Source organism: Jaculus jaculus, chromosome 16 (genome assembly GCF_020740685.1).
Source record: "Jaculus jaculus isolate mJacJac1 chromosome 16, mJacJac1.mat.Y.cur, whole genome shotgun sequence".
Lineage (NCBI taxonomy): Eukaryota > Metazoa > Chordata > Mammalia > Rodentia > Dipodidae > Jaculus > Jaculus jaculus.
The window spans coordinates 44,701,458-44,725,177 of NC_059117.1; the positions used below are offsets into that span (position 1 = coordinate 44,701,458).

General features: G+C 39.3%; 1 protein-coding gene and 1 pseudogene across 1 annotated transcript in view; both read left to right on the top strand.

Annotated features, from left to right (window-relative positions):
• The window catches only part of Itprid1 (ITPR interacting domain containing 1), a 194,669-nt gene that overhangs the window by 157,311 nt on the left and 13,638 nt on the right, over positions 1-23,720 (top strand). The window contains 2 exon segments of the mRNA XM_045135655.1: positions 12,995-13,077; positions 13,769-14,938. Of these exon segments, the coding sequence (XP_044991590.1) occupies positions 12,995-13,077; positions 13,769-14,938 (1,253 nt within the window).
• LOC101608477 lies at positions 2,389-3,750 on the top strand (annotated as a pseudogene).

Sequence of the window (23,720 nt, forward strand, 5' to 3'; positions counted from 1 at the left end):
GAGGGGAGAGGGGGAGAGGGAGGGAGGGAAGATGTAGGAGATTTAGGTCAGTTTTGATCCTACCCTCTCCAGTGTCTTGTGGTTCAGGTGTTTCCTGTAAGGGTCTAGTGAAGGTTCAGCCATTTGGTCTGTCTTTTAGGAAGTAGAATTTTAATGGTACCATTGCCGTTTGGGTCTGTATTACTGTTTTCCACCCTTTGATTCCCTCCCGCCCTCCCATCCATCTTATTGTCTAGTCCATGAGGTGCTTGCTGGGTATGTAAGGCATCTTGGGCAGATTCAGGTTAGGTGTTGCAGATGAGTGAGACTATGTGTCGATTTTTTTTCTGTGATTGGGTAAGTTCACTGAGAATGATCTGTTCCAGGTTCAACCATTTTTCCTCAAATTTCTTTATGTTGTTTTTTCTTACTGCTGTGTAGAATTCCATTGTGTAGATATACCACATCTTTGTTATCCATTCTTCTAATGATGGACATCTGGGTTGACCCGAGAGACTCCATCCCAAAACTCCTGAAGGTGATTAACTCCTATAGCAAAGTAGCAGGATACAAAATCAATGCACAAAAATCAGTAGCATTTCTGTATGCAAATGACAAATACACAGAAAAAGAAATAAAGGACATAGTCCCATTTTCAATAGCAACAAAAAAATAAAATATCTTGGAAAAACATTAACCAAGGAAGTAAAAGATCTATACAATGAAAATATAAAAACTCTCAAAAAAGAAATTGAGGAGGACTTGAAAAGATGGAAAGACCTCCCATGCTCCTGGATAGGCAGAATTAACATTGTGAAGATGACAATCCTACCAAAGGCAATATATAGATTTAACGCAATTCCAATTAAAATCCCTACAGTGTTCTTCACAGAGATAGAAAAAATGATCTCAAATTTCATATGGAAAGGCAGAAGGCCTCGCATATCCAAACATATCCTCAGCAAAAGAAATACCTCTGGTGGCATCACCATACCCGATATAAATCTGTATTACAAAGCCATAGTAATAAAAACAGCATGGTACTGGCATAAAAACAGGAGTATAGACCAATGGAATAGACTTGAGGACCCGGATTTTGGGCCAAGCAACTATAGCTACTTGATATTTGACAAAGGCCCAAACAATATAGACTGGAAAAAAGATAGCATCTTCAACAAATGGTGCTGGACAAACTGGATAACCACATGCAGGAAACTAAAACTTGATCCACACATTTCACCATGCACAACACTCAAATCCAAATGGATCAAAGACCTCAACATAAGACCAGAAACTCGAAAACTACTGGAAGAAAATTTAGGAAATACTTTCCATGATATAGGAATGGAAAAAGACTTCCTGAATAAAACCCCAGTGGCTCAAGTTCTTAAACAGTCACTCAACCATTGGGATCATATGAAGCTGAAGAGTTTCTTTACAGACAAGCATATAATAAGCAAAGCCCATAGAATACCCACAGAATGGGAGAAAATATTTGCAGGTTATCCAACTGACAGAGGCCTTATCTCTAGAATTTACAAAGAACTCAAAAGTCTAAAAAATAAGAAGACAAATACCCCACTCACAAAATGGGGCACAGAGTTAAACAGGCAATTCACAGAGGAAGAAATACAAATGGCAAACACACACCTAAGAAAATGTTCATCATCCCTAATCATCAGAGAAATGCAAATTAAAACAACTATGAGATTCCACCTTACCCCAATAAGGATAGCCAACATCTAAAGGTCAAATGAAAATAAATGCTGGCGAGGATGTGGAGAAGCAGGGACACTCATTCACTGTTGGTGGGAGTGCAGGATGATACAACCACTTTGGAAAGCAATATGGAGACTCCTGAAAAAGCTGACTATAGAAATACCAACAGACCCAGTTATACCACTACTGGGCATCTACCCTAAAACCTTCAAACCAAAAGCCAGAGAGATTTGCTCAACCATGTTTGTAGCAGCTCAATTTGTAATAGCTAAAAGCTGGAATAAATGAATATTTTTAAAAACGTGATGAGGAACTGTAGAGATAGCTTAGTGGTTAAGGCACTGTCCTATGAAACCTAAGGACCCATGTTTGACTCTCCAGATCCCACAAGAGCCAGATGAACAAAGATGAAGCAAGCACAAAGTTGTGCAAGCCCACTAGGTGGTGCAAGCATTTAGAGTTCCATTGCAGGGGCTGAGGCTCTGTGTGCCAACTCTTTCTCTCTCTAAAATAAAACAAAATAATTTTGAAAAAATATGCCCCAACCACTGAGTGCGTGAACGAGAGAGAGGAGGAGGGCTCTACTGGCGACACTACTGCAGACGCCATTACCCTCTGTTTCTCCGCTGCACCATTGACGTCTTGCCTGTCCCCATTTGTTTGTGGTCTCTAGATAACTGTCTGTTTAATATAAGAAAATGGAAACTGGACAACCAGAGGAAACCTTCCCTGACACGGAAACCAATGGTGAATTTGGTAAATGCCCTGCAGAAGATATGGAAGATGAACAAGCATTTAAAAGATCTAGAAACACAGAGGAGATGATTGAATTGCGCATTCTGCTTCAGAGCAAGAATGCTGGGGCAGTGATTGGAAAAGGAGGCAAAAATATTAAGGTGCTTCATACAGACTACAATACCAGTATTTAAGTACCAGGCAGCAGTGGCCTCAAGTGCATATTGAGCATCAGTGCTTATATTGAAAGAATTGGAGAAATACTGAAGATCACCCCTACCTTGGAACCTACTGCAACCAGCCAGCTCCCACAGGAATCTGATGCTGTGGAATGCTTACATTACCAACACTATAAAGGAAGTGCTTTCACTGTGAGTTGAGACTGTTAATTCATCAGAGTCTGGCAGGAGGAATTATTGGAGTTAAAGGTGCTAAAATCAAAGAACTTTGAGAGAACACTCAGACAACAATCAAACATTTCCAAGAATGCTGCCCTCATTCCATGGACAGTTATTCTTATTGGAGGAAAGCCTGACAGGGTTGTGGAGTGCATAAAGATCATCCTTGATCTTATATCTGAGTCTCTCATCAAAGGTCATGCACATCCTTAGAATCCTAACTTTTATGACGAGAGCTATGATTATAGTGGTTTTACAATGATGTTTGATGACCTCCGTGGACATCCTGTGGGATTTCCCAAGTTGGCAGGGCGTGGTTTTGACAGAGTACCTCCTGGTAGGGTTGGGCATCCCATTCCTCCCTCTAGAAGAGATTATGATGACATGAGCCCTCGTCGAGGACCTCCTCATCCTTTTCTTGGCCAAGGTGGCCAGGGTTGTAGCAGAGCTCGGACTGTTTCTCTTCCACCACCACCACCAACAACAACCTAAAGGATGAGATCTAATAGCCTATGACAGAAGAGGAAGACCTGGAGACCTCTATGATGGCATGGTTCATTTCAGTGCTGATGAAACTTGGGACTCTGCAATAGACACATGGAGCCCATCAGAAGGGCAAATGGCTTATGAACCACAGGGTGGCTCAGGATATGATTATTCCTATGTAGGGGGTGGTGGCTCTTACAGTGATCTTGGTGGACCTATTATTACTACACAAGTAACTATTCCCAAAGATTTGGCTGGATCTATTATTGGCAAAAGTGACCAACATATTAAGCAAATTTGCCATGAGTCTGGAGCTTCCATCAAAATTGACGAACCTTTAGAAGGATCCAAAGATCGGATCATTAGTATTACAGGAACACAGGACCAGATACAGAATGCACAGTATTTGCTGCAAAACAGTGTGAAGCAGTAGTCTGGAAAGTTTTTCTAAGACTTGTGAAGAACTGAAGGAGTCCTGCATTTTTTAAATCTGCTTTTGTTTAAAAAGCCAACATTCTGTCTGGAGGGATGGCTTAGCAGTTAATGTGTTTTCCTTCAAAGGACCCAGGTTCAACTCCCCAGGACCCACATTAGCCAGATGCACAAGGGGGGGCATAGGTCTGGAGCTGGGTTGCAATTGCTGGAGGCCCTGGTGCACCCATTCTTTCTCTGTCTCTCTCTCTCCCTCTCTATCTTTCTCTGTCAAATAAATAAATAAATAATTTTAAAAATCAACCAACATTCCTTCATAGGTGTTCTGCATTTGAGGTGTAGTGAAATCATTCTGTTCACCAGATGCAATGTTTTAGTTCCTTACAAACAGGGCTGGGGGTAGGGCATGAAAAAACCAACATTGAAATTTTCAAACAGCAGCAGAGTGAATGAAATTTATTTTGTTCATTGTTGGTGGTTAAAAAAAAAAATCCCCCTGTGTAATTGTTGTGAACATCTTGTTTTGTGGTCACTGTAAACATGGGGAGGGGGGCGACAGGGAAGAAAGTAATAGTCCACATGTCACTGTGGGAGGACAGGGAGGAAAGTAATAGTTCAGAGCAGAGTGCAGAATGTAATGCTCTTTTGTCAGAAACATTTTATGATCTTTAAAATAAATTTAGTGAATCTTAAAAAAATAAATAAAAGATGTGATGAGATGTGAAGAGCCCAAGGTCTTTCTTGTCTTTCAGTCTACTAGTTCTTTTTGTACTTCTCATTGACTGATCAAAGGTGAAGTCTGGAGCACAGGCCAGGACAGAGAATGATAGTCATTGAATGTAATAGAAGCCAGGAGGAGCAAATGGAGAATAACCAAAACAGAACATCCAGTACAGAGTGCCCTTCCTTCCTAAGATTCCTCTTTCTCTTACATACCCATGAGTCCCACATTTGTCATCCAGAATGCAGCTAGAGAAGACATAATGAGCTTTATATTATAATTTATTTATATGTTTATTTTTCTGATGCTGGGGATCAACCACAGGACCCCTGCATACCAAAGGAGTATGTTACTACTGAGCTGCATCCATAGACCTTGAGTTATATTATTGGTGATTATTCTCTAGCTTGGTAAGTAGCTTTTACCCTACTACTTACTTCCTCATACTTGCTGAGCATTTGACCTGATCTCCTGCCAACCAACTGATGAATTTGAACATTGTTAATGGGTGCCCACAGCCAAATTCATAAGAGCAAAGAAAGACTGGACTGGTTGTTATTGGAACTATGATATCAAAACCGGTACAGAAATTAAAAATTCTAAATTGATATCATGAAATTTGGAGTCTACTCATTATTTCATAATGTTTTGGAGATACTGTTAATTTAGCCCTGAAAATTTTCATTCCTCTATATGAGCTAACCACCCAGATGTAAATTAAAATTCACTATTATTACATTACCTTCTTCCATGGCAATGGATATAGGTGTACTACCCCAAACTGGATCTGTTATCTTTCTTTTCATCTCAGGAATGTCTAATAAACAATTGTTCATGTAGACAAAGAAGACACTGTGTTTAAACAATACCAACCTTGTAGAGTCATATAACTGTTATATTTTAGAAATATTTAATTAGATTAAAATTCTAACTTGTTTCATTTCAAGGTCCTTTATAACTGAATATTTCTGATTATCCTATGCCACTAAGCTCTAGGCACACTGGTCATGTGTCCTCCCTCTGGACAGAAGCAAAGCTTCTAGGGTAAGGGGAGCAGGGATAGGTAATCACTGGATAAATTAATGTGGAATCCTTTTAAACAATTGTAGGGAGCCTGTTGATGTGAAAAAGTTTAAGGAGAATTATATGAAAAGATGCCAGAGGAAGCAGTGTGCACAATGTACTTAAAAATAATTTTAATAGTCAGTACATGGAGCCAAACTGAAGTCCCAGTACTTGGGATGTAGAGATCAGTGAAGAAAGCTGGCTAGCTAAACTAGCTGAACTGGCAAGCTCTGGGTTCAAGTGAGAGACCCTGCCTTAGTAGAGAGCAATCCAGGAGGACGCCTGATATTGAGCTCTGACCTCCATATGCATGCACACCTTCACACATGTGTATATACACACACTAATATGCATACAGCCCTACATGCATGCCACCTATAAAACATACCACAAAGACACAAGAAATAAATATACTATATTTACACTGGCCCATTGATCAAGGAAGCCCTGTTTGAGAAGACAGAGCAAGGCAGAATCTGAAGATTTGTAAATTCTACAGACATAGTACAAATAATCATATATTCCCTTTAAAGAAAAGAAAAACTAAAGAATAATAATTTCTAGTTCTAAACTTCTAGAACAGATTCTCAAATGAATAATAAAGAAAATAAAACTGTCAATGGATACTGATTGAGGTAATGAATAATTTTCAATATTAATAATTATAATTTGAAGTATATTTGAATTTCTGACAGTTATGCTAACCAAATTACAAAACGTGCTATATGCCTTCTGAACTAATACAAAAATGATAAAAAATGTAGCCCAGTTGCAAGAGAAGAAATGGAAATTAATTATATTAATAATATCACCAAATATTGAGTGCCAGACTGTATGACAAATGTGTTACATTATCTTCTTTAGTCCCCTTTTAAGTATCTGACATATCTATTCAAGATGCAGCTCAAAATCAGTTTTATTTGAACATGAAATGATGTTTGGTCTTCATTAATACACCAGTAGAACAACAAATAGATTATGTCCTGATTTGGATTGATTAATGTAAACCACCAGTAATATTTAACTGAGAAAGATGCTGAGGCTGAATTGCAGCTCAGCAGAAAAGACTGTTATGGATGATTAGTAATGCCTATTTTGAGACTCAGGGGAAGAATTTGTATTAAGTGTGCCATGTTTTTGCTGCATCAATCACAGTTATGAAATAGTGTAGTAATCGCCTTCTCACCTTCTCATTGCTGGGACAAAACATCCAACCAAAAGTACCATATGAGATGAAAGGTTTATTTCAGGTTTACAGTTTCAAGGGAAGTTTCATCATGGCAGAGGAAGTTGGCCCACTTCACATATTCACAGCAGAGAGAGAATAACAAGAGCAAGCTGGCTGTGAACATCTAGTGGATTTGAGTCATCAACCTCAAGGTCCAGCCCTAGCAACACACCTCCTTCAGCAAGGCGTCACCTCTTAAAGAATCCAAGAGTTGGGGTCTAAGAGGCTTACTCAAAACATTTGAGGTGATGGGAGACATTTGTGCTCAAACCACCACAGTAGGAAATACAAAATTACAAAACACAGGACCCAATTTACCATGTGAAGATCATTAATGGATGGAATACTGAAGAAAACAATTTATAGGTCATTTTAAAATCACATTTAAAATAAAAAGAAAATAAAATTAAACAATGGGCAAAAATGCCAAATGCAAGCAAAAAGGAAACAAAAATTCTATGACTACATTAGATTATATATTATAGAAATTTTAAGTTTTACAGAAATGTATGAATTAAGTTCAAAGCTAACATGAAAGACATGGACATATTCTTCTCCCTTTTAAAAGAGTATGGGTTTAAAAGTTAATTATTTGACTGATAACAATAGAAAATAAGCTTTATAAAACCATTTTAAAATTCTAGAAATTTCAACAATTTAAATAAATTAAAAGGTGTTTGCCAAATTTCTGAAAAGCATAGAAAAATAATAATTCCATTCAGTCATTGTTTATAAAAGTGACATAATCATATGTCAAAATCTAAAAAGTGCATATGCTTATAAACATGCACAGATACACACGTTAGTAGAAAATAAAACTGTTAATAAGAAAAGTTCACATTATCTGAAGGAAAGCAGGATATAAAGTTCTTGTTATCATTTTTTTTTAAAACACACATGTCCATGTGTTCAAAGAAAACTCCCTGGATCAAAATGCATAGAAATGTTTTAATTATTTTACTGTATGATTAGATTATACATGACCATTCTCTCATTGCCTAAAATTTCCTCATAAATGTACATTACTTTTTTATTCTGAATTAATTAACTAATTCCTGGTATTAAGCCAAATAAATTCATTTTAAAGAAACATTTTAATGAAAATATAAAGATGTTCTGTCTAAAGAACAAAAGAGTACCTGCTGAACCTGGAGCAATAATAAAGAAGAGAGGAGAGAACAGAAAAGGGGAGGAGGAGAAAGGAAGAAGGGAGAAAGGATGAGAAGAATTCATAGGCTTCAAGAGCTTGGAATAAAAATATAAGTAGAGCACTCATGGAAATTATCAGTGTGCTATAGAAATCTTGGCAGGATGAAAATTGATTTGTTTCAGGCTTCTGACACAGAAGGAAGGGTTAATTTTCCCTGGGAAATTTTTGAAAGCCACTAACATTTCAGGATTGGAGTTGAGACAAGCACAGGATCCTTGAGGGCAGGTGTCTTTGCTGGCACCGGCTGTACAGTATCTAGGACAACTGCAGAGTCCTGAGGGGGATCCATTACACATTTGCTAAGAATGAAGTCTTCTACACAAGCACCCCCCAACTCTGCCTCCACAGCTTGTTCTGTTCACTGTATTAGCAGAGACTTGGCCCATAGCAGGAACATTTTTCAAAGCCATAGATAACACAAATAGATTTCAAAATGAAAATCAAGATTATCCTTGATAGGAGGAAACCATGACCTCATATGACCTGAACTAAAACAAAGTTCACAAGGATATAAGCCAAGTTATTCATGTAGAGTTCAAAACACTCCTTGACTTCAAAACAGAAAGTAATGTCAAAGTAACCCAGTGCTGGCAACACAGTTTCTGCCTAAACGAACATACCCATAGGCTGTGTGTACAGAACCAAGCAAGGCTTCCAGATGGGGGAAAGAAGCACTGTCTGCTCCCTACTGAGCAGGCTGTATCTCAACTCTGAAGCTAAAGCTCAGTGCCAAGTTTCACAGCAAATCTTCCTAAGAGCACATCCAAAAGTACCAGGGACACATGACTGGAAAGCCTGCCCAGAGGGGTAGATTTAAAGGGTCCTTCCAGAGACCTAGGCTGAGGAGAAAGACCTGTAAAGCAAAATAAATTTCTTCAATAAAAAAAGGATTGAGGGCTGGAGAGATGGCTCAGAGCCACCCAAGATGCTTCTCATACAAGCATGAGGGCCTGAAGACCCCTGAAGTGGATAGCCAAATATCCATGTAAACAGATGGATGTGGCCATATACATCTGTAACCCAGTTTTTTGGGGAGCCCAGAATGGAGAATTGCTTGGGCTCATGAAAATGACCAGCTTTCGAATCATCTCAAGAAAACCCTCAGATAAGCAAGGGAGACCCAATATTCTTCTCTGGCCTCCACATGCATGCATACAGGACCTGTGCATTTGCACACATATGCCACACATGAACACTATGCACATGCCAAAACAGTAGGAGAGGCTAGACATGTTGTGTGAATTCAAGGAACAGAGCTATGACCAACAAACAGAAAATGCTATGCATTTAAGTCATGATTGAAGAAGTCATTCTAAAAGATGTAATATTCTCTGAACACATAGGAGCAATGTCTTGTTACCAGAATGTGGATGCATTAGCTGGATGGTATCTATAGGGAATGTTTTAGAAGGAAGAATGGCATGAGACTTCTCTTTGACTTCTGACCTGAGGACCTGAAGATTGACCCAGAAAGAAGTTTTGTTTCTATAAAACAATGGAAAGTAATTTTATAATGCCTCCAGGTAAACAATCACTGTAGACCAAACAACCCATACTGCTCTTGATTGTGCCCAACCCAGTTATTCCATATATGCAGCCTTCTTACCCAGACCCCAAGGCCACCTGCATTTGCTTCATCAGAAAAGTCCACACCAGTTCTAAGACAATGTGTGATTCAGTGTCGCCACTGAGCTGCTGCAGAATGTCTACTCCAAGAAGATGAATGAGATAGGAATATGGCAATGAAATAGGTAAAGCAGAACTGATTATAGGGTGGAAACTACATAATCATTTTCCTGTTCTATACAACTTCTGTGTACTTCCCATCCCTGAAACCTCTTATCTTTTTCACATACCCCACTTTACTTTTCAATGCCATAAGCTTACTTTTTTTTTCTCAGATGCTCTGAACTCTGGTTATTTTCAATTTAAATTTTATTAGCATACAAAGAATTGAGTTTCATTATGGTATTTGCAAACTTTTTTTGTTTCCTTCCTCCCCTCTTTCTTCTTTCCCCAACTTAGCCTCATATAACAACAACAACAAAAAAAAAAAAAAAATCAAGGAACTTGAATAATGTTTCTAAGAAGTCAAGTGTTCAAACAACAAAAGTTTAGAATTCATGTGGTATATATAAGAAGGAGCTGAGATAGTATGTAGAAGAATTGAAAGTCTATTCAATGAGATAATAGTTAAAAAAAAAAAAAGAAAAACTTTGAAAACCTATAAAGAGGTCAACATGCAAATACAAGAGGTATTTTGGACTCCAAACACACATGCTCAGAGAAGAACTTTCCATGACTTTTCACCGTCAAGATTCAATGTAATTTAGAAGCTTAAATGTCACACAAGCCAGAGTCCTTCAGGTTAAGTTCTACTCATTTTAGACATTTCCTGGTCCTGGCAGACACCTGGCTTGTCTATTTGTGGTTGGTGTAATGCTGCCATCTGGTGATCATTCAACAAAGTGCCTGAGGTACAGTCATTCTTCCCTCTGGCAGGGTTCACCTAATTGAGAAGGTATACTTTAAAAGTTAATTTTAAAGAGTATTAACGTTAACTAGCATAATCACAGATGATATTTAATAATGATATCAATATTTGTTGATTCATAATAGTTAATAATGATGTTCCATGGGAAAAAGTTACACATAATTATATATTTTATATATACATATTACATATATATAATATATACATATATATATATATAATTGGATATTATTCTTATCACAACCCAAAAAGCAACATAGTATCACATGAGGAAACACTCAAAGGGTAAGCAGAATGTCCCTGGTCACCCCACCTTATAAGTAGGAAAGTCAGAGTCTGAAGCATGTAAATCTAGCTGCATATCTTCTAGATGATTCAGCTAGGAGTGTAAGGGGATATCAGTGGCATATACTACAAAAAAAAAAAAAAACATTAGCAGGAGTTGACAGAGACAACAAAACCATGTGGAGGATTGGTAATGTGAAGTATCATATTTATCTAACTTGTTTGGAGCAGGGGCAGCCAATGTAGAAGTGTGAGTGATAAGACCTAGCTAGAGGAAAAAATTAAGTGGAGTAAATAGGAAGTCAAAGCCCTGTACTTAGTGGAGTAGAAAAAGGGTGTGACTCCTTGGGAATAGATGCTTAGGAAAAGTTCTATTGGAAAGAGGAGCCTGCTTGGGTCCTACCAGGTAGGACTGTTCTGGCTGTGAAGATACTATTTTCATTACTTTTGTTAGAGGCCATGTTGCCTTTCCCAAACTCAAGAGAAAGCATGCTATGTGTTAATACGAGGATGTAGGGGTGACAAACAGTCCACATTTATATTGGTCATCCACCATAGTCAGCCTAAGTGAGGTGTTGTCTTATTGCAAATCCTTTCTTATTCCTATAACCCTAAGGAAATGTTTAGAACTTGGAACTCCAACATCTAGCTGTTTATAGTCTACTTGCTGAAAATGTGACTTATACAAATCAAAGGTATTACCTGTAAATTGATCTATATTTTGCTTTTTAAAAAAACCTCAAAATGATTGAGATTGTGCATTTGACTTTGAAAACAAACATAAAATAAAAATCTCTTCCTGAGAGAACTATGTCTGATTCTGTCATCCAACCTCACCATCAAAGTGACATGTCAAAACCTGGTCACTTGATAAATTCACTTAAATTGAATTCCAGACAGTTTACATAAGTGAGATACAAAGAGTGTGCTTCACATAGCAATAGTTCATGAAAGGTAATAGTTACATCACAAATATATACTTCTTAGAGGCAACGACTCTCAGTGTTCTACATACCCTTTGTGCTTGTGTCTCATACAGTCCATACCCCAGAGATTTACAGCTTCTTCCAAAACTCAGATCACAAATACTAGAAAAAAAATTGTGTCCATACTGTTTACAGACTTTTTCTTAGTTTGTCCTTAACAAATGAAGCCTTACGAGTATTTGCATTTTATTGTGTTATATAAGTAATCTTAGATGATTTAAAGCACAAGGGAATATATGTATAGATTATTTGCAGATATTATGCTATTTTATGTTAGGGAGTTGAGCATCTGAAGATTTTGGTATTCTGGAGATGAGGGTGAAATTTTCCTAGGACCATTTACCTGTAAGGACAATTGTATTTTCATGTGGGCCAGACTGTTAAGAGACTACATAGCACATGGGTAAAGTTATTTGACTATGTCATTTCATTTGAGCATTGCAAGAATAGTAGCCTGCACGTATAAACCTTCTACTCCAGAAGAGGAATTACTTAAGGATTATTCAGAAAAGTGTTGCAGTTTGAATGTCAAATATCTCTCATGTGTTTCAACACTTGGTCCTCAGCTGGTGGCACTTCTAAAGGTTGTAAAACCTTTAAAAGATGGTGCTTTGCTGAAGGACATTAGGGGCATTAGGTTTTATAGTTCAACCCTACTTCCTGTTCACTCTCTCCTTCTTGACTGCAATGTGACCAATTTGTTTCCCACTCCTGCTCTCATTTCTTTCCGTCCATGAATCTTCCCCTACAAACTGGAGACAAAAAATAAACTCTTGCCTTTCTTAAGTTGCTTCTGGTCAAGTATTCGTTCATAGCAAAGAGAAAATAACTAAGACAGAAAATAAAATAATCACAGTAAACTGGAATCCTGTGGTTTGTGATTCAAATGTGCATATATTTATAATTATTTTAGTATATTATTATTTATTATTCTTTCATTATTGTGGTATTTAAGACATACGCATTTCCTTCTATCTTTTATTGTCCTTAGTAAAAATTCAATTCACTCCTTATTGCTACTAAGTTTTGAGAAGTATTTGTTCTTCCTTTAGTGCCTGATTTGCTCTTTAATCAGGAAACCAATGATTCAATTTTAAATGCTGACAGTTGAGGGACAGTCCTTGTTGTTCCTCCATTGGTTTGTACTTGGCACCTAAGGAGGGTCTCTGCCATGCCAGGCACATGGCAAGTTTATTCTCCATCTGTTTGGTGTATGTTTGCACTTCGCTGACCTCAATGTCTCTTTCTTCCCACAGGCACCAGAGTGTACAGGACAAACAGCTGTCAGTCTGACAGCAGTGGATTTCTGGAGGAGCTACCAGAGCCATTGCCCCTACAGGTGGAAGGGGCTGGGAAAGGGCCCCAATTATTTATCCCATAGGCTCCAATAGCTCTAACCCCACTCCTGACTAATTCATAATGAATGACAAATTTGAAGTACCCACCATAATTGGAACAGTTTGAATGTCCATGTCACATGTACCCAAGGGGTAGAGAATGTTGGAATCTTGGTAGATGAAGTGGCACACTACTTAGCTTTCCTTTCCTTTTAATTTTTTGATTTTTCTTTTGTGTACATTGGTATATGGTGTGCATATGTATGTATGTGTGTTCCTATACATACAGGCTCATGTATATGTACAGGTGCACATGTATGTGTATGTGTAGAGGCCAGAGGACAACTTCCATTGTAACTCTATAGTTCATTCCACTTTTCTTTGAAAGAGGGTCTGGAGCTCACTAATTAGACTAGACTGACTGGCCAGTAAGTCCCAGGGATCTTCCTGTTTCTGTTTTTCCTATCTGGGATTATAGGTGCATGCCTTCAGTGTTAGCTTTTCTGTGGGTTCTGAGGATAGACTTCAGGTCCTCATGTTTGCAAGGCAAGTTCTTTACTAACAGAGCTCTTCCTCCTTAAATTTTTCTAAATGAAAACCCAAGTCTTTCATATCAGTGATAATGACACATATATTTACTCACTGTCCACCTTGCTTCCTGACTCATCTCTTGTGTTCTGCTTTCTTGTGCAGATATCTTCCTCTCCAGGCAGCCAGAGTCCCACTGAAGGTAGAGGTAGAAAGCCAAGGGATTGGAGTCATAGCCCAGTATCATTCCAGGAGTTCCAGCAAGAGTCAAATGACTCTGATTCCAAAAGTGTGGTGAGCGCATCTTTGCCAAGCCAAGACCGGAGAATCTTAGAAGAACAGGAATCCATGCTGGTGGAAGCACCTCAGTTTGAGGCCACAGAGGGGACACCAGAGATGTTCAATTTAGTTATGGTCCTCAAAGAAAACAACAGAGATGCAGAGGAAGATGCTGAATACGAGGCCATAGGAGGCATAGTCCCTTCCACATATACTAACCCTCTGGGGTTTGTGGTTACACCTGTCACAGTAGAGAAGAACAGGTCTCTGAAGCATGAGGGAGCTGGGGAAGTGCTCATGCAAAGGTACCACTTTAAATCACAGAGATCATCTGGGATTGATCAGACTCCAGATAAGTTCCCTCATGTGGATACTGAGGTCCCAGGAACAGAGGGAAACAGCCAACTCTGTTCTGACACCAGCTATGACTTATTGGCTCGACAGAGACCACAACAGCACATTACCAGGAACAGAGGAGCCATGCCCTATAAAGATAACCTTGTTCAAAATTCTGATCAGTCCATTCCCTGCCTTGACAAACTACCTGGTGATGTTTCCACTGACTCAAATGCTGCAAGTTCCAGGTCTGTGATGAGCCAGATGTCCTCCAATCTGGTGTCAGCTGCTAAGAGTGATTACAGAGGAACAGTTTTGGAATGCACTCCATGTGACCCTATTACTGCCACAGTAGTGAGACCATGGGCAGAAGAGAAGCAGGTCAATGACATTTCTGTTCAGACTCATGCATGGGAATCTCAAGCCTGCCATAGACGTTCACCCTCCCACAGTAAGGTTTTCACTCACAGGCACAGACCCCTCACCAAATCTGTTTCTTTGGACAGAGGCTTCCCTAGCACCTACCCAACAGGAATCTGCCATATCAAGTCTTCCCACTACTATTGTCATCATTGTCCCCATTACCAGGGGGAGAGGCAAAGTCCTGGCCTGGCACCCTCCATCCATGGGCATTGCCCATGCCCACATGCAGAGCATCCAGAAGCCAGCTTCATGAAGTCCTTGAAAGTCCTTCAGGATACTATGAGGGAGCTATGCTCTGTAAGTGTTTCCTCTGCAAAGTCAGGGTGGCAAATTCACCTAGCACACAACTAATGCTTCAGAGAGAGTGTTCAGCTTCCTTCTGGCAGTGAAATCAAAGGGCATACCTCCTATTTGCAACTTGGTGGCACATTTGTTGAGTTCTTTATGGTTTGTGATTTAGTATCAAGTTTATTATTATTTGGTACTCCCAATTAACCACTGTTAGAAGTAAGGAAGACAGATCTTGTGAGTTCCTGGGTCCTTGCTCTGGGAGCCAGCCAGGAGGAGTTTCAGTGAACAGTCTCTCACTTTGTTGAGTTTATTGTCAGGATGGGGGAAGGACCCTAAGGGGATTGGTGGGTTTAAATGTTGCTAGCTTATGCCTATGACATTCTTTCCAGCACATAAGCAATGGTGGGGGGCAAGGTGCTCTAGGGGTCTCAGGACTGGCTGATAAGGAGTTTCCTAGGCAACTGGCCAAAGGTCACCAGGCTATGGATAAAGACTAAGTTCAGGTATGCTGGGCTTGGACAGGGAGTGGGCTCCCGTAGCCTGGGGGTCCTTAGCCATGCCTGGCAGCTCAGGCCCCTCTCCTGAAAGCTCCAGTCTGTGTCTGAGAGTGCCCAACAACTCCCTCTTTGTTTTATAATGGGGCAGTGTCATCCCAAATGAGTTCTTTATAGTTTACCACAGGTCCAAATAGATTTACAAGGATCTGATTAGTAGCAACCTTAGCAATATTAGTTATTTGTTATCTAAGAAATTTGATTAGACAGGGGGCTATAAGCAACAAGGCTACTATAGTAAGGAAGGGGATAAGGAGAAGCCAAGTAACTAAAGGATTAGAGAACCAGATGGTGGGGTCCTCCAGCTTGAGGCAGTCAAGCAGCTTAAAAACATTTGATGCGTTAACAATGGAAACAGTATTTTTGTCCCAAGACCATACCTGCCACCCAAGTTCAGCAGTAATGAAGTCCAAGGCTAGACAGTTTTGAAAGACTACAACCACAAGATAGTTCAATTAAATTAAATTAATTAAATAACCCTTTGACATCTATAGTTTTTTATTATTATAGAATTGGGACTATGGGGGAAAGATGTTGTAATGTTTGTTTGTTTCCCCTCTTGGAATGTTCTTGTTACTTAATAGGCCATTTATACATGTAAGGCATTTATCTTTGGTTATACATTTCTATCTGAGTGTTTAAGACCATGCAGATAGCCAAATTTTAATTAAGGATTAATTTGGGAGGTCACTAATGGCTCTCAAAAGAGACTTTAGGGACCCAGGAATAGCCCTATAGTTAGGATGAGTCAGGGCCATGCTGGCCAAGTAGTTTTCCCTTCTTTGGGAAGTAAGGAAGACTTATTGTTCCTCTCCTGTTTCAGACTAATTTTGTTTGGGCCTCTGTATTCTCCCTGCTCAGGAAGACAGGTGACTTATCAGGGGGCCAGTGTAGAAATGTCCCGTCATGTCCAGTGACCTCATGACCTGGGAGCACAGGCCAAACTATTGGCCCTTTTTGATCTAATGACTCCAGTTGGCTTTAGCTTCTACATAGGTGATTAACACACTGAGAAAGAAAGTTACACTAGCCTGGATGTATGTACATTTGATGACTGAAGTATATTTAGTTAAGGAATGGCACAAGAGCTTCTAAAATCATTTTGTCCAACCTTTTTAATTTTTGTTGTACTGTAGCAGCATAAGCGATGCATCTGAGGCATAGGAAATAGGAACATCTCACACTTTAAATATCTAGCATTTATAAATACAGGCAGAACCTATTACCAGTCTTGAAAACAGTACTAATTGATTTATGAACTAATTAATTTAACCCAGAAATTGTCAGAAAAGGACAAATAAAACAGTATAAACTCTTAGAGCCTGTGCTTGAAAACATCTTTGATTAGTTCAAATACCTGTGTGGGTACCATTACCCAGAGAACATTGGAAACAGAACCATAGAACTTGTATATTATTTTTCTCATGTTAGAACCATTGTTTGAACAGGAGGCTGTACCCTAAAGTAGGGAATATGTCTTAAGAGTTAATTTTGTTATAAGCACTGGAATTTATTTTGACAGTTACTTAACATAGAATAGAGCAGAATCTTGTCTTTTTTGAGCCAAAACAGCTAGCTAAATTATAATATAACCCTTGACTTAAATTTAATAAAGCTTAAGCAAGCTATCCCAACATAGTTTAGTCTGAAAATTAGTTATTTGTTTTTTAAGAGTTTGTGAACAGTTGAAAAATGCTTTAGGCATGGTGTTTAGGTTCAGTCTAAAATTTCTTTCCTACACACATACATCTTTATCCACACACTTTAACATTTTGATCTAAGTATCACTCAAAAAGCATTTTTAATGAGCATTCTATGTCCCAACATTGAAAAGTTCCTTCCCAGTTCCTTCAATCAACTCATCTCACCCCATTATTAAACATCTTTCTTCTAAGGCTATTAAGAAAAACTACACCAAATTGATTGTATTACTCACTGACAAGCAAGTAGTCTAAAGACAATTTTATGCTATTAATACTAATAACACACTTTGAAATGATTTTTATTAGGAGTAACTGTGGCAAATTTTGTTGTCATCTTGAGGCAGGCTGGCCAAGAATTCAGGTCAGTTACCTCCTCCTTCTAAGTAACAGAACATTACAATCTTTTTAAATTATTGTTATTTTAAAATACCTGACAAGTTATAAGTTACCACTTCAGAGAGAATTCTGTTGCTTTCAATAATCCTCTATGTAAGTTATGTTGACCTATAACATAAACTCAATAATTATATTTATGATATCATGCTGTAGCAGACAGATTCAGGTTCCCTAAGTTGAACTTCCAGACAAAGCACAGTTATGGAGGAAGGGATACTTATTGAAGCTTACAGATCCAGGGGTAGTTCCATAAATGGCAGAAGCTGGCCTGCCTTCACAGGACCGAGTGGAGAGAGGGAAGTACAAGCCTAAAGGTCAAAAGCCACACAGCACACCTCAGGAACTCCAGCTAGGCACATTTTGCATATCTTTAGTTTGAAATCTGAAACCCACCACCACAACTATCCATCCACCCAGTGACATTGCCTCCAGCCAGGTATCCAGCAGATGCAAACTACAAACAATAAAGAACTGAATATATTGGGGGCCATCTATTCAAACCACCATATTGACCTAGAACATAAACTCAGTAATTATATTTATGATATCATGTAACAAAGTATGGCATTGTTTACATAAAACTTCAATTTATTATAGGCTTTAAATGTTACCTTTCTTCTTCTTCTTCTTCTTCTTCTTCTTCTTCTTCTTCTTCTTCTCCTCCTCCTCCTCCTCCTCCTCCTTCTCCTTCTTCTTGATGCTTCTTGGTGCTAGCACTGCCGTGGCTGGGCAGGGCTTGCACACACCTTAGATCAGCCTCTCCCTGCTCCCAGGCACTCACCTGGGGTCAGGTCTAATACGTGTAATGAGGTAATGGCCGAGACTGGTTGAGAGGACTGCCGAAGTCCAAGTCTGGCTACCCAAAGGGAGGGGCTGTCCACGAGACCACTGGGGAGCCACTGGGAAAGGAGGGACCCCACGGAGGGGTCTGAAAGGAGGGGAGGCACCAGGGTCCATCCCTGGCTTGAAGGAGGATCCCCGAAGAGAGGTGTGAAAGGGAGCAGCACAATAACGACTCGAAGTCAAGTTCTGGTGCAAGCTGACAGGCTAATGCTGAAGGCAACTGAGTTTTCCCTTCCCCTCCCTTTCTTTCTCCCCATGTATGTGCAGTCAAGCTTGTGGTTTCATGAGCTCCTACTTTCAATTACTATAATAAAGGTGAGGGACAGAACAACCACAAAATTGGGGTTCCCACCATTGATCCAATTAACACATTTATCCCCCAACCATTTATTTTGAATTCCCTTTTCTACATCCCTCCAATACTTAGACTTTGGTCCCCTCAGTTGAACTGTTTCTGATCTCACTTGTTTTCCTGTAAGAATTCTTGGTAAAGAGTCATAGTTTGCTGCAGTTTCCACTATTCAGAAAAATTAGTCATAGAACAATTCTCACACTGTTCCAGGAGGTTCATTGTTTCCTCCTCAGTGCACTGTACTCCATGCCTGACTTTCTTTAAGGCCTTAAGGAAAACAATTATTTCTGACCCATTTTCTTGTTTTTCTAATTCTATGCCAGAGCTTCTTTCAGATACATTGACCAACACTTCAGTAACATCATTTTTTGCTGGAAAAGTAAACTTAGAGATTGGTACACCAAGTGAAAGAGAGAAAAAGGTAAACATTAAACAGAAAACCATTGATATTTGTAGCTCAGAGAGCCAAAGATGTTTCTATAGAGGGGCCACATTGGACTCCAAGGGAGAGAGCTGAGCTGAACTGTGTCATGCAGTTCTTCAGCACTTGATTCCTCATGATCCGGAAATGGCATGCTTGCCATCTCCAGCAGGGAGGGGGGGTTCCAAGACTGCTCAGGCCACTGAAGAAGGAGGCAGAGACATAATGCCTGCATGGGCCAAGGCACCATTGTCTGGGCATGTGTGAGCCCATTGCCTGACTCTGACTCAAGCTGCTTTAGAGTGCTTGCAAAGCTAGTTTGCTGTTTCGCTGCCTAAAGGGAGTGAGGGGAAATTACCTTCCTGAACTTTTCATTTCCTAGCCAAATAAGATATGTGGGTCCACATGTCTGGGCCACATGGAAATCATCCAGGGGGCAACCTGGAGGATTTCCCAAAAGGAGCTGGCCTCCCTGTGGGAGAGCTTAATTCCCTTAACTTTCAGAAGAGCCCATAATCTACTAATCTGTGATTCCTTTTGCTGGGAGACAATATTAAATTAAAGGAGAAAAGAGAAAAATAACGTCCATCTGATGGAGGAAACAGAAATAAAGAGAGGGTTTTTGCCAATGCCCAATGCAGAGGACGTCTGGCCTTCAGTCAATACTGAAGAGTGGCCTCAGCCAAGAGACATTAGTTGCCAGTTCATCGTGTCTGGTCCCTCATGATGGCATGAACCAAAAATAAAGGAGGAAGAAGACAAACCTTCCAGCCCTCAAAAATGTGGAGGCAAGGCTGCATGGGCCAATGTCTTCCAGACCCTCTGGGAGAGCACTCAACTACCCTGTCCATCTCATAGTGTCCCTGTTCAGGTGCCGGCTGTGAGTTCCTGGGTCCTTGTTCCAGGGGACTGGCCATGGTGCCCCAAATGGTGCCCAGGCAACTGGGTTGGGTGAGTGTGCGAAAGCAAAGGAATTTTGGGAGGAGTTTCCATGAACATCTCTCTCATTTTATTTTCAGGGAAATGGGTTTATAAGCATCTGAGGGTGGGTGGAGGACCCTAAGGGTGGGCTTAAATGTTGCTAGCCTATGCCTATGGACATTCTTTCCAGCACATACGCAATGGGGGGGAGGGGTAGGTGCTCTAAGGTCTCAGGACTGTGTGAAGGCTGCTGGCTGATAAAGAGTTTCCTAGGCAACAGGCCAAAGGTCATCAGGCTATGGGCAAAGCCTAAGTTCAGGTGTGTAAGACTTGGAGAGGTAGTGGGCTCCTGTAGCCTGGGGGTCCTTAGCCGTGCCTGGCAGCTCAGGCCCTTCTCCTGAAGACTCCAGCTTGTGCCTGGCAGTGCCTGACAAGGTCTTATTCATTCAAGCTCACTTTACGGAAGAGAAAACTAAGGCATAAAACAATAAACTCATGAATCCAATGTACCTGGTTAGTCTAGCTGAGAAGTTCCAAGTCTTAAAATTCAATTGGTTATATAATCTCATCTTACTTACCACAGCCACTTACTGTCTCCAGGCCCATCATGTCAAAAAGGGAAATGAGGCTGTTGACAGAGCTCAATGGTAGAGCACTTGCTTAGTATCTACAAGTCTCTGGGTTTAACCCCTTGTACCAAAAAAGTAAATGAATGCATGTACCCAGAGGCAAACTCTCCATGAAACAGCCACAATATTGTTTTAGGATGATATAACCAGTTTTTAAAGCCCTCAGCATGCTCAGAGACTCAACACAATATCCGACACCAAGGAAGCTTGACTAGACAATACTCTGATCACCAGTTTGAACTACTATTTTATTATTTATGCTCTGTTATTACAGTTTCTAATTTCAAATAGAAGATTTTTGGTCTACCTCAGGTGAGCTTGTATCAAAGTATGGACACTGAGGTTTCTGGGAACTGAGGATTCTTAGCTTTCATTAGCTCATACTGAGAAACATATTTAGTGAATCTTTCTAGTGTTCCTCTTTATTGGTTCTCATGGTGGGAAATTATCTAGGCCTTCCAACACTAATAACAGCTTTAAAAATTGAAATGATCACATGTTTTTATAGAAAATGTCTTTATAGAAAGTTGAGGTGTCACAAATCAGATGACAGTGAAGAGGAACTGTGACTTACTGAGGCTGGTAGTTTTGCGCCTGTGTTACCTTCCATTCTTCAGTTCCACAAGTATTTATTGAGGAGCGTGCTGACCATTTTATTTACAGTTATTTCATCTTCAATTTCTCATATGCCATAAGTATTTTGAACTTCTAGTTTGTGCCAAGTCTTCCTTCTTTCACAAATGAGGAAACAATAATAGTGTTTGTATAATTTTCCCAACACCTCCAAACCACTAAGTGCTAAGTCCAAATTTAAGTTCAAGTTTAAGAGATAACAGATTCTTGGATAGTCACTCCAAAGATATATTAATTTTAAAATATCTAAATATATGCAATAGTGATACTAATAGTACAAGGTGATTATTTGAAGAATAAAACAATTACTTGATCTCAAAGCATAAGAAGAGAAGTTAATGAAAAATGAAACAAATTCTTATATAATTTATTTTAAATTACTAAGTGCCAGGAATATTTAAAAATCAGCCAATAGTAGAGGTTGTACTAAGGCATACTTCATTTGTCATACAAGTGTAGGACAAAAGTCTTTTCTCCTACTTCATGTCAAGAATGGACCATGGGCTTGAATAGCTCTAGCTGTATAGAATGAATTGACAGCTGGAAACAGATGTTCCCCTAATCTGACACTATGCTATACCAAAATTCCTGCAGTAGATAGTTTTTAAACCATAAATAGTGGCCATACTCAGATTTGTGTGTAGGCATTTGTGTGAGTATAAATATCATCACTCATGCTCTTCTGTTTCTTGCCTTATTATTATTATTGGTTTTTACAAGGTAAGGTCTCATTTTAGCCCAGGCTGACATGGAATTCATTATGTAGTTTCAGGCTTCTCTTGAACTCACAGTAATCATTCTACCTCAGCTTTCTGAGTGCTGAGATTAAAGGTGTGTGCCAACATGCCCAGCCTATTTCTAGCCTTATAAATCCCCTTTATAGTCTTGGAATTTACAATTGTGAAATAAGTGATACTTTTACAATAAATTTATTTGGCTGAAATAGATAATGTACAGAGAATGAGTAGATGACAATATATTGTTCTATATGTGCATTCAGAAAAACAAAGAACACATGTGCTTTTATACACATGCATATGAGTACTTGTTTATAAGTACACACATGCCTGTACACATGTGCATAAAAGCAAGAAATTTCATTCTTCTGTAGGCAGAAAGAACTTGAGCACAAGAGAAAAGGTAGTTTGAAAAAGAATCAGGAAAAAATATTCAGAAAATAGGTCCTGGGCCCAATCAAGATTATAGGAAAAGATGGATATTATCTTACATGACCACAAGAATTCTAATCAGATATTAAATTAAGGTAATTTAGACAAGAATAATGACTCAGAAAAGCATATTTCCTCATTTTACCTAACCAAATGGTGTGTGATCCTGGAGAGAAACACAGGGTCAGTTTTTTTTTTCTAATTTTTATTAGCATTTTCCATGATTATAAAAAAAATCCCATGTTAATTCCCTCCCCCCCCCCACATTTCCCCTTTGAAATTCCATTCTCCATCATATTACCTCTCCATCACAATCATTGTACTTACAGTACTTACATATATACAATATCAACCTATTAAGTACCCTCCTCCCTTCCTTTTTCTTCCTTTTATGTCTCCTTTTTAACTTACTGGCCTCTGCTACTGAGTATTTTCATTCTCATGCCCAGTCATCTGTACCTAGGATCCACATATGAGAGAGAACATGTGGCGCTTGGCTTTCTGGGCCTGGGTTACCCCACTTAGTATAATCCTTTCCAGGTCCATCCATTTTTCTGCAAATTTCATAACTTCATTTTTCCTTAGTGCCGAGTAGAACTCCATTGAATAAATGTGCCACATCTTCATTATCCACTCATCAGTTGAGGGACATCTAGGCTGGTTACATTTCCCGGCTATTATAAATTGAGCAGCAATAAACATGGTTGAGCACATACTTCTAAGGAAATGAGATGATTCCTTCAGATATATGCCTAGGAGTGCTATAGCTGGGTCATATGGTAGACCAATCTTTAGCTGTTTTAGGAACCTCCACACTGATTTCCACAATGGCTGGATCAGATTGCATTCCCACCAGCAGTGTAGAAGGGTTCCTCTTTTTCCACATCCCCGCCAAAATTTATGATCATTTGTTTTCATGATGGTGGCCAATCTGACAGGAGTGAGATGGAATCTCAATGTAGTTTTAATCTGCATTTCCCTGATGACTAGTGACAGAGAACATTTTTTTAGATGCTTATATGCCATTCGTATTTCTTCCTTTGAGAACTCTCTATTTAGCTCCATAGCCCATTTTTTGATTGGCTTGTTTTATTCCTTGTTATTTAACTTTTTGAGTTCTTTGTATATCCTAGATATTAATCCTCTATCAGATATATAGCTGGCGAA